We start from the raw sequence: 11,656 nt of genomic DNA, 5'->3' as shown, positions 1-11,656 counted from the left end.
TAGTAGAGAGAAGACAGGGAAAGTGTAGGGTGTAATGCCCCCTGGATCTGCTATACTGCTAATCTTGACATAACCAGCAAAGAGATGCCTGAACTTCAGAACATCAAGGTTTTTAAAAATTTGGAAATGTGTCTTGCCATAAAAAAAAAAAAAAAAAAAAAAAATAGTGGTTGCTGAGCAAAGGAGGAAAGGAAAAGGGGGTGGGGGAACCTAGTAAGCTGGGATTTATATCCAACTTACTATAGAGTGCTAAGCACTTGAGTTGGAGTCATTGAGGTGTGTTCCTACCTCACTCGATTCATCTTGAGTGTTCACCATCGTCAAAATTTCCTCCTGGGTCTGTTTCCGTGCATCTTTGACAGCACGCTCCATCTTTGCACGCTCCTCGCGGACAAGATCAGTAGCTTTGGCCTCAGCAGCAGCTACAGCTTTCTGCAACTCAGACACTGCTTGGCGTTTGACTTCATTCACTGCTTCCTCTGGAAATTAGACACATGGTTAATTTTATCTTCATTGCAGTTTTAACAATTACATTTTTGCTACTAAACTGGCACTCATTCATTTCACATATGAGCAGCAATTTTGTAGTATCTTTTCTGTAGAATAAAACAAGACTTTTTTCACAAAAAAACTATTAACTTAAAAACACATTTATACTACTGTGCTGGAATGTATTTAATGCAATCAGTCCATAAAATGTATCAATCAATTGGAATTCTTTTACTTAATTTTTCATACATTTATTGGAATACACTATGATAAGATGGCTTATCTTTTAAAGAACTACAGTTACATATTTGCTTATAGCCATTACTGAGGAAGAGTAACGGTTTACCCTGATTCGTACCTGCCCTCCTTTTGACCTCCGTTACTCTGTCCTCGGTCTGTCTCAGCGTGTGCGCCATCATTTCATTGGTGCGTTTCTTCATGTCCTGGTCGACCCCCTCTGCATGTCTGCGCATCCAGGTGTGCAGTTCCTCGCGATCGCGCTGGCAGCGTTCGCGCAGCACATCAAGAGCGCGTCTTGTTTTGTCCACCATTCCCACAATGCAGTGCAACATCTGAAAGAAAAAGTCAGTTCGTTTATCAATATGACGAAAGAATAAATAAATAAATACAATATGTCATACCTACATATTAAGACTTTTCAAGGAATGTCTAAAAAGATCAATCTCATTAAAATATAATGCAGTCAACTCTGTCTCAATACAAAGGACTGATTAGACAGCCTCAAAATGATACATGAAAAGATGGACAAAATCTCTTCAGAAATGAGAGATGGTACTGCAGTACTAAAACTTCTACATTTCTATGTCTAAGATTAACACCTATTTCGATAAGAAGTGGGGCAAACTCCTTCACAAATATTTCATATTCCCATTTAGTATTGTGCTATTTTCAAATGGCCATTTTTTATTACTCAAAAGAGTAGTCTTGATAAGAGAGATTGTCATATAGAATTAATGCTTTTTACTTCCTCACAGCAAAACAATCCTTCATTCATCCATTCATCTATTAAATCACACCATTGAATATATTATAACTAACTTACAATGTAGCCTGCAGTATGAATAGATGTATATACAATTACAAACCCATTCAGTCTCTCAGTAAAAAAAAAAAATGCAGGTAGGAAGTAGTACATAAGTCTACAAAACTTGCAAATTCATTTGTATACCGTAATCACTCAAAAATTTCAAGCACTTCACTCATTTCAACATGTCCCTTTATCAGATTCCATCATTTTCAGTTGTAAACAAAAGGGTACTTTTTCACAAAATAGACTGAAAAAAAAAAAAGAATATGGCTGAGTAAAAAATAAACTGGTGAGAATGTGACCAATACAGGGCAGAACTAATCCAGGTTGTAGTTTGTGTGAACAGGGCTTTACCTATACAATTCAAACATGAGTTGGCATACGGGCTCTAGCCCCATACTATGCTAGACTCCATAGTGTGTATTCAATCATTCAGCAGAAAGATGCTGGTGTTTTGCATAATTACACATACGTTTCCCATGGTTTAGCTATATTTACTGGTGGCTCATATTACTGTGTTAATTGTAGCGCGATGGTAACTTCAATTCCATTTCAACTCCCTAAATCAGTCGAGTAGAAAATTTTAAGCTTTTACCTGAAGCCATATTGCATCATACACTGTATATATAGTAACATCAATAGTAACTTTATTGGTTTTAAGTTTGTCATATGACACAACTGGGTGCTTTATTCTAAAACTACCCGCGTGGAAGTATCAGTATAGCAGAGCAGTTGTTTTTGTCACTTTATACTAGGCACTGGGCTGGGCAACTTAGGGATTAGATTGGCTTTTTATGGTTAGTAATCCCAATGACATCATTTGATGGGAAATGGTATACAAACTGTTTTCCAATGGTTCAAAATCAAAATTAAATGGCCAGCTGAGATACAAACCAAGTCTGCCACACATTTTGAAATATAAGCTAGGTAATAAATAACTATATTCGTAATTTTACATATGTTTTAAAAATCATATAATGAAGTCAAATTATATGCTCACATTATCAATGTGTTTCCAGTCATCATCAATACGGTCTATATGATCCATGTACGCCTCTGGTCTCTGAAATGCTGAAATGCACAAAATATATATTTAAATTCACAAAACAAGTTAGGGTAGTTCAAGTGAAATGAAGTAAAATGAAGAAAATTTAAGCCCAAATTTGACCTGTGTGGTAAATTGTGACTATTTAAAACACACATTTTTTTAAAATAAAAATTAACAAGTACATAAAGCTATGAAAGGTAATATTCATTCATAAAAAGACACACTTTGGCAATTCAAATCTACCAATGTGTTAAGTAAAATAAAAACAACCCTGAAAAATACACAAAAAAAGACAAAATACTGACATCTAAAAGGTTATGAAATAATTATGTTAGACTCACCATAACCACTTAAATGTCTTTCTCTATCTTGTAATCTCATCTGAAGCTCCCTTTCCCGCTGTAACCTTTCACGCTCCTCTCGTTCCCTCATTTCTCTTAAATCATCCAATCGGATTGGCCCATTTGTGTTGATGCTGAGTGTGCTCTGCGGGCTGACGCGGCTGGTATTACTGGCAGGACTGATGGACCTAGGATGTTTGGCAGGAGGGTAACCCTCGGGACTAGGCGTGCAGCCATTTTCTTTGGAACTGAAAATGAGAAAAGAGAATCTGATTGCCTGAAGTAATTTGAGGAGAACAAATTCAAAACAACAAATTTTAGATATAAAGAAAATCATATTTTTCTTTAAATGAATATGACCTCCCTTCTTACAAGAAAACTTTACACCCAACTTATAATTTAACAAAATCAAATCTTCAAATCTTAAATGTAATAAAACAAAATTTTGTTAAAATCAATAAAGTTTCCTTATGTATTTGCAAGAAAACTACTGGTATATATATATATATATATATATATATATATATATATATATATATATATATATATATATATATATATATGCTTCTAATGACTTAACAACAGGTACTGCTTTGAACCAGTCTTTTACGGTTGGTTTTTGGTAAAATTTTGTGCATACACTCTGAATAACATACAGTGTATTGGAATTACATAAAATCCCCTTACCCATCAGGGGACAGCCGCCGTTTGCCATTCTCATTAATCTCAGGTCCCAGCATGTCCTGGGGCTCCAGAGGCGAGTGTGTTGGGTCGAACAGAATGTGTTCGTTGTGTGCCAGGTATTGCTGCGGGGTTTGTTTTGCCATGCGGGCACAGTGAAGGAGTTCACGCTGTAGCAGGGGCAAATTTGCCTGAATAAAGAATACATCAAAGTCACAAGTGAAGGATAGATAAATATTCTGCTTGCCATATGAAGAAATACAGAGAATTATGTCTCCTGCTTTCACCAACAATATATCTAAACAATGTTTTCTTGAAAACTTCCTTATGAGAGATGTAAATGTGTGTGTGTGTGTGTGTGTGTGTGTGTGTGTGTGTGTGTGTGTATGTATGTGTGTGGGTTATAACAAAGTAAATTCTTAATTGGGTGTATTCGTTTTAAACCACAAGAAATAATACTTTTGCTGTCACTTCTTGGGCCCAGGGTCTGATATGAACCAATTTTATTTACATTTACAGTATGTGCATCAGATCATTTGTAAAACAGGAAAGTCAAATCTTAGTTTCAAATCTGAAAACTGCTATCATGTGACCTATGACACCTTAAAGAGAGCAAGGATAAAGTGAAGTGTGTGTATCAAAGCAGAAAAAAAATCTTATTTCAGACCAGCATCCACGGTTACCTTTAGAAATGGGATGACAAAAGGCCTGAGAGGAAAATTGGTAGCTTCCTGCAATTTGCTGTGGAATTCTTCAATAGAAAGATGATTATTCTGAAATGTAATAAAATTGTATTGAGAAGTCAATTAATTTTTTACGTATAAAATTCAATATTTTTTATTTGATTGTAAGAAGTATTTCATTGAAAGAAACTGAGACTCCGATGCACTTCAAACAAGCATTTTTGTTGGTGATTCTTCGCAAAAGACTTTTTTTAGAAAACACAGTATCTTGATTTACACATGTATTAATATATTTCAATACACCTTAGTTATTTTGCATATAAATGCTAAATATTTCATTTCTCTGAGTAGACTTATACCTTTTATTTCTACAGTTCTTTTTGTTTTCTCTCATAAATCATACATATACTTTGAATGAACTGAAACCCCTATATCATAACTTACAACAAGTGCCAGTACGAGGCTTCGTACACGTTCCCCGATTTCTGGTGATATATCAGAGCCAAACTGCTGCAAGGTCGTCAGAAATCTTTTCAGTTTGCTGAGTTGTCGAGCGCCACAGGCTGGTGGCAGCTGCTGCGAGGAGGTTGAATTTCCCATAGATGGTGGTGATGGCGTGCGGCCATTGGTGCTACTGTGTGGGGAGTGACTGCCATTCATGCCTTCAAAGATGGAAAAAATATTTTGCTTTTTAAGAATAAATAAACTTAAACTGGGTTCCCATACTAACAGGATCGATCCATCTCCAAGGGGTGTCTTACTAAATTGGTTTCAGCTTAAGCAGCTTAGATGTCTGGCACGCCTACTGAAGCTGCTTAATGATAACTAATTACCCCCTAGCAGCTTCAGTAGGTGTGACGGACATCTAAGCTGCTTAAGTTGATTGCAATTTTGCCAGAATCCCCTTGGAGATAGATCGATCCAAAGTAAGTACGATAGGGTCTGGGAATGGTTCCTAAAGCAACTTGAACAATATGAATTCTAACCAGGAATAATAAGGTAAAACTGGCTGTCACTGAAGCTAAAGATTTTCTCTTTTGACACACTATCTGATGCCCTATTAAAACAAAATGGAAAATTTTACCATCCTGCCGCACTCAAAAATGACAAAAGGAATACAAGATTATATTTTATAAGCAAACACTCATGCTGACAGACACTAAATAAAACAGTTTGTTTCCTTTGATAATTCATGGGACATGCATGCAAACACACACTGGCATACACACATGCACCTTTTTGGAGTACTCATAATGAAAAAATAAAATACACAATAATAAGAAGAAATATGAGAAAAAAACTTAACTTGATACATTGTATCATATGATAATGAAAATTGAATGTTAAAGACATGAACAAGTAACCTGTTGCTCATTTGTTTAACTTTCATTAATGTTTTACATCCAAATGTCAAATATATAGGGCCTCTAGAAAATGAAAATCAGTTGTGTGATATACCGTAAGTTTCATCATATGTTTATGTGGGCTTTCATTTTCATATGATGATATATTTAATGATTAATTTTCTATAAACAAACCTTTTCCACATCTTTAACTTTAAAATTTAAATATTTATTTATAAAAAAAATCTCTCAATCTACTTCTAAATTTTCCTCTCCATTCAGAAAGGTTATTTACACTTCATAAAGTTAGGTTGCAAATTAATTTCAAAAAGGACAATTGACTGCAATATCCCCTTCTGAAATCCTTCCCTCCAATGAGTGGTGATTGTTTAACTTTGGAACTTCAGATCAGTTGCATAGCAGGGGATGACAGGTTTACTTTGAATCCTGATCTGACCTTGACCGGACCTTGACCTGACATGACCTTGGCCTGACCCAACCAAACCCAAACATGGCTGATTTCACAAATTAGAGAGCCATTATCAGACAACTGCTCTAAATATCAAAATAAAAAGTTTTTGGGATCCCTTCATATGCTGTCTAAACTGGAGTGGAACAGAGTTAAGTTTACATTTCATCTAGCTGCAACATCTGGTACTCCATATTTCTGAGGGCTTCTCATAAAAAAATCATATCATGCTGGATTATAGCTGTGCAAAACCTGCTGCTGCAGTACAATTTAAGGTTACTGCTGTTGTTCTAAAGATGAAAGAGTGGAACTGTTTTATAGTTATCATTAGCACTTTAATTATTTTTCCCAGCATCAGAAATAACTTTATGGGCACAGAAATTAGTTCAGTGTCAAGGCTTTTGGTAAATTTTTGCTTTACTGCATTGAAATAGTAACTTAAATCTTTGTTTTTCCCAGCAACAGAGGTAACTTAATGGGCACAGAAATCAGTCTAATGTGAAAGCTTTTGGTAAATTTTCATCTCGCTGCATTGAAATCTCAACTTAAATCTTCGTGACTCTTGATAGTTCAAATTTTCAAGGTGTACAAATCAAAAGATAAGGGGACAAAATAAAAAAAACTACCTGCTTCATCAAGTGTTTTCAGCATGATGCATGCAAGTTTATTATTTGGAGAGAATTTCAATAGGACACCTGACTTTCAAATGATAATGACATTCACTCAGATAATTTTCACTGGGATAAAGATATGATTACCAAAATGGGATGACCTAATGTCTAGAGCTCCATCAAGCATGTTCACAAATAAGGAAGACTGGTATAAATTACATCATTATCTCAATAATCAATTGAATTCAAATTGAAAATATGATACTTTGTAATCAGGGATAAGATCAGAGAAAGCTTAAAAAAACAGCACAACTCTCTTCTTCCCCTGACGTTGTCCCAGTTTTGAATATTTCACACAAAATCCAACCTTTTCTAGCTTTTTAACTCTCTTTCACACATGAGTACTGTAGGATATATCATCCAAACAGAGGGAAATTCGCTTCCCTGGCTATCCCCGCCGTCTGCAGGGAGGCTTCACTTCATCTCACACTCAGTTTTACAAAGACGCATAGGGGAAGCGAGCAGCTCTTCCCTCGACTGCGCTTGGGCCTCGATTCAAAAGAACCAGCATTTTACTTTATAATTCATGAATGATATTTGTAACCCAAGGTTTAGAAAATGGTCTATTTACCTTGGCTTTGATTGAATTTCAGTAAATCTATAGATTTAAGTCAAACGGTCAACTCAAGGGATGTGTATTCTCAGTTTGGCCTGAAAGCATTTCAATTCAACTGTGAAATGCTGGAATGGAAAAGAGCTTGCAAGAGATGGTGGGAAAACCAGCCATGGGAAGATAAACAACAATTCTTATACAATGAAAAATATGTTTTTTCTTTGTTTTCTTTTTTAAAAGAATCATTACTTTTCTCCTTTTGAGTGAATTTTAAAGAACATGTATCTATGATTGTACAGAGATATTTCAGTCTTGATTTTTTCACAACTTTAATCTCAGACAAAAAACTACCCCAAATTTAATCATAAAAATATATTGTTGAAAGTACTGATATATTTCTCTTGTTCTTTAGCTGATAGAAAAAGTATGAAACTTACTATCACATTATTTTATCCTTACAGGAGTATATAAATGTCACCACTTTCATTTAATTAGGACTGCAATAATAAGCTTTCAATATTTTTTTTATCGTTTTGTTCATTCCAAAGCTAATATATTGTCTTTAATTTTAAATTTTATTCACTTTCTCCAGTGTTTGCAATTTAAATGTTCCAACATGGGATTTTTAAGTAAACCGATGCAAACCTATCATATAACATTATTGCTTTACAGATTTCAAAAAATCCCCTAGACTTTGATATCATCTTTGCAGACTGGTAAATTGGGATAATGTCAAACATTATTACTAAATTTTGTAGTAAAATACCATCAGATTCAAATTATCAGAGTTTTTTCTTTTGCTGAAAGTGCACAAAAGCCAAAGCACATGTAGTAATGTGTGTAAATTTTTTCCAACACAATTGTAGAAAAAAATGAAATTGAGAACTGATGTGGGCAAACCAACAGGATTTTGTCCATGATTGTAATTATGTCTACAACAATTATCTGCATATTATTTCACGGTTTAGAAAATACAATGTCATAAAAAAACTTATTTATGGTTGATATCCTAAATTGTCACAGAGTAAAGGTTTTATATCTATTTTTGACCAAAATACTTTTTTTCCCAAAAAAATGGGTCTTTTTTTCTTTATCTAGTGAGTACATAACTTTCTCTCACTATATTTTTTAGTTAAACAAACAAACAAATCAAATACAAAAAAATCAAATACAGACAAATTAACATGATAAATAAACTGTATGCTATATGCAAACATAGGAATAAACCCTGTTTCCCTTCACAACATTCCTGACATCCCCCTTTTTTTGAATATCTAACAAAATCCAGCCAACCATACTAATTTTTATTCAAATAATGAAAAAAAAAGGCTCAAAAAGGAAGAAAATTCCCATCATAACTACACTATTGAAATGAAAAAGGAAGTAACACTCAAAAAGGGGAAAAAAATGCCATCCCAGCCATTCAGACAGCACTTCTTCCCAGAGATGGTGCTCCCATAGATTCTTTACAACTTTCATTCAAATAAAAAAGGAAATAACCCTCAAAAAGGAAGAAAATCCCCATTCCTGCCTTCCAGACCGAGGTTAAGTTCTTACCAGACATGGTGCTTCCAGTGGAGAGTGACCTTGGTGGTATGGCCATGAGATTACCTGGAGGCGACGGTTGTGTTAGAGGCTTTGACTCAGGGGAATCGGGCATGTCAGATTCACGGTAATCTGAAAAGATAAAGGAAAGCCATTTCAATTTTTGCTCGTCACATACAAAATATCTTAAGACAATGAAAAACTGTTTATCCATCAAAACATTTTATGCTTTAATTTCAAGGTGATTATCTGCAGGCAAAACAGATCATTTCATCCTGAAAAAAAATATTGTTACATGCATTTGTGACCCACTAAACCACAATTAATTTTAATTAAGTTTTCTATCAAATTCAGCATTCATAGACTCATGCAAGAACCTACGTGGTTGAGTTGTTGCCATTTCTTAATTTTTTTCCCATGGGAATGCATTTATATCTATTTCCAATCTTTGCTCTTTCCTTGTCTTTTTTCCTAAAAGACAAGTTATCAAAGTCTCTTTTGTGACAGTATTATTGTCCTTAGTTTCTTTCACACCTAGAATTGTTTCCCTGTCTTCAGCATTTAACAGACTATCAATTTCTTCGTATCCTCTTTCAGATTGTTTTTTTTATCTGCGTCTTTCTTTTCTCCAACTCTGGCTCTGTCAGAAAATCATTTCCAAGCTGTATTGGAGGTTTGTTTTTCTTGTTTCACTATTTTGTACTCAAACCATGTCCTCCAACACTTATTTTTCTAAGTCTGGATTCCTTCTCCTGCAATTTGCTTATCAGAAGCAAATCAATTGAGTTTGAGGCACCAGCAATTTTCTGTTCAGAATGTTAGTTGCCTAGCTGGCTGGCCTGGCAAAACTAAGCTCTCTCTCTTTTGTTGACGCTTAGCTAGTAATATGTTTGTTTCATCTTAAAGCAGAAAATGCTGGTACATTTCTACCCCCTTTAACAGACGTCGAGTCACCTCCATATCACCAGAAGTAATCAGAAATTCCTCATTACGAGCATGGAGCAATTCACATCCATAAGTCTGATAAAGCTGTACTGGAATGTTTTCTGCTATACTAAATCTTAGCTGGTTTTGGAGAGGATTCTTATTTTTTTTGTTTGACCAGAAACTACCAAAGCCCTGTCTTCCTCAATAGCTTGCTCAATGCTCAGGTGATAAAATTCAGCATGTCAAAACTCCAGCCCGCATCTGAAAGAGGTTGATTCACTACTGTCACTACTCTGGTACAGTGGATGCAAAAATTATATTACCTTCATAGAATTTGTCAGTTTCCAAGTTGCTGTGATTGTAGAGCAAGGGTAGTAGCAAATATTCCGCAATAAGACTGTTAAGGTTATGCGCGCATTTGTGACTGTTGGTTTCTACTATGTTTACAAGCAATTTTGCCCTGACACTCAACAACCGATCTGTTCATTTTAAGAACTCTTAATGCTGACATCCCGCTTGCTACAGCTAACTGGTAGACAAATACAGACATGAGGGTACTGTCACAGGGTGTTACAAAATTCTGCAACAGAAAAGACTGTATACTTCTGTTCAGTAGCTAAACAAGTGCTATGGCACCAATGAATGGTGTCTCAAAGGGTCAGTAACTTTTGTCCCATTGCTGTGCTGCACATTGGCAAGAACCATTCAATCATTAATTCTTATCATGTAAACAAATCTTTCAACTGGTTTTTAGTGCACAAGAACTTTTGTCCCATTGCTGTGCACTTAGGCAAAAGCCACACAGTCACTCTTATCACGTTAAAAATTTTTCTACTGGTTAGTGTACCGGAATTGCACATTACAGTGCACACTTGAAGCAAACCTTAAAATTCAAGATATGAGACAGTTAAAAAATGGCCATCTCTTGGCTTGCGAACCAAAATCAGAAGCAAAAAGATATCATCATAAAAAGAGTTTTTGAATTGAACAAGCCTCTCCATTCCCTGAATTTGCATTTTACGATGATAGATGGAATCGTTAATGCTCACTACCTATGCTACTCTTTTGAATGATTTTCAAAGATTAGTCCTTTTAATCATTCTCATCTGAAATACAAGTCCACATGCTGGTATTTATATATACATAAATACTTACTCCTTTTCTGTATCTCTTCTGAAAGAAATCTTTTCTTGCTTTCAAACCACAAAAATATGTGTACCCATTTTCTCCATCTAGTTCTTTTATTCTTGTCATCAACATCAAACTGGCTAAAATAACATCCATTTCTGAAAAGGTACACAAATCTTTTTACGTCCCTTAACTTGATCCCACAATAAATATGTACCCTTTCTTTTTAAAAGCTGTGAACTTATGCTACTGGGGCCAACAGTGAGTCCTAAAATGTTTTTTTAACCTGAAGGGGGAGGGGTGAGCTTAATCTTTCTTAGGAGAATTGGTACAATTTGTGGAAAAATGAAGGTAGGTATTTTATTTCATTCAATTTCAAATATCCTTTTTTTTTTGATGATATCAATGTGAGCAAGAGAAGAATATAAAATAATGTTCTTCATAAACTGACTAGACAGTGGGAGCTAAAATTCTTTTTTTTTTTCTATTTCTGAATTTATTTATTTATTTATTTATTTATTTATTTATTTATTTATTATCTTGAGGGGGAGCTAAACATCTCATGCCTCACTATTCAATAAAATTTTACTATGTGATACTTTAATAATGGTGTATTTCTGTGCAAATAAAATTCAATAAATGCTATGACATGTTTTGGGTCAAATGAATCTACAATACAGATCATTTTTCATAAATCTGTAATGAAATATTAGACATCTGACGAGTATTG

General features: G+C 34.7%; 1 protein-coding gene across 11 annotated transcripts in view; it reads right to left on the bottom strand.

Annotated features, from left to right (window-relative positions):
• Positions 1-11,656, bottom strand: part of LOC106159955 (transcriptional corepressor CBFA2T3) — a 65,697-nt gene that overhangs the window by 3,694 nt on the left and 50,347 nt on the right. For 8 of the 11 annotated variants that reach the window (XM_087011630.1, XM_087011633.1, XM_013536420.3 and 5 more), the window contains 8 exons: positions 8,884-9,003; positions 4,735-4,952; positions 4,291-4,380; positions 3,614-3,798; positions 2,927-3,174; positions 2,538-2,608; positions 848-1,061; positions 289-479 (listed from right to left, as the gene is read on the bottom strand). In XM_087011630.1, the coding sequence (XP_086867756.1) occupies positions 289-479; positions 848-1,061; positions 2,538-2,608; positions 2,927-3,174; positions 3,614-3,798; positions 4,291-4,380; positions 4,735-4,952; positions 8,884-9,003 (1,337 nt within the window). Of the gene's footprint in view, positions 1-240; positions 480-847; positions 1,062-2,537; positions 2,609-2,926; positions 3,175-3,613; positions 3,799-4,290; positions 4,381-4,734; positions 4,953-7,344; positions 7,492-8,883; positions 9,004-9,252; positions 10,108-11,656 lie in introns of those variants that run through there. The other 3 variants (XM_087011632.1, XM_087011638.1, XM_087011637.1) reach the window with 3 other exon arrangements.

The sequence above is a fragment of the Lingula anatina genome, chromosome 4 (assembly GCF_051362555.1).
Source record: "Lingula anatina isolate TDL-2025a chromosome 4, LinAna3.0, whole genome shotgun sequence".
NCBI lineage: Eukaryota > Metazoa > Brachiopoda > Lingulata > Lingulida > Lingulidae > Lingula > Lingula anatina.
This window is presented reverse-complemented; position numbering and strand designations above follow the sequence as displayed.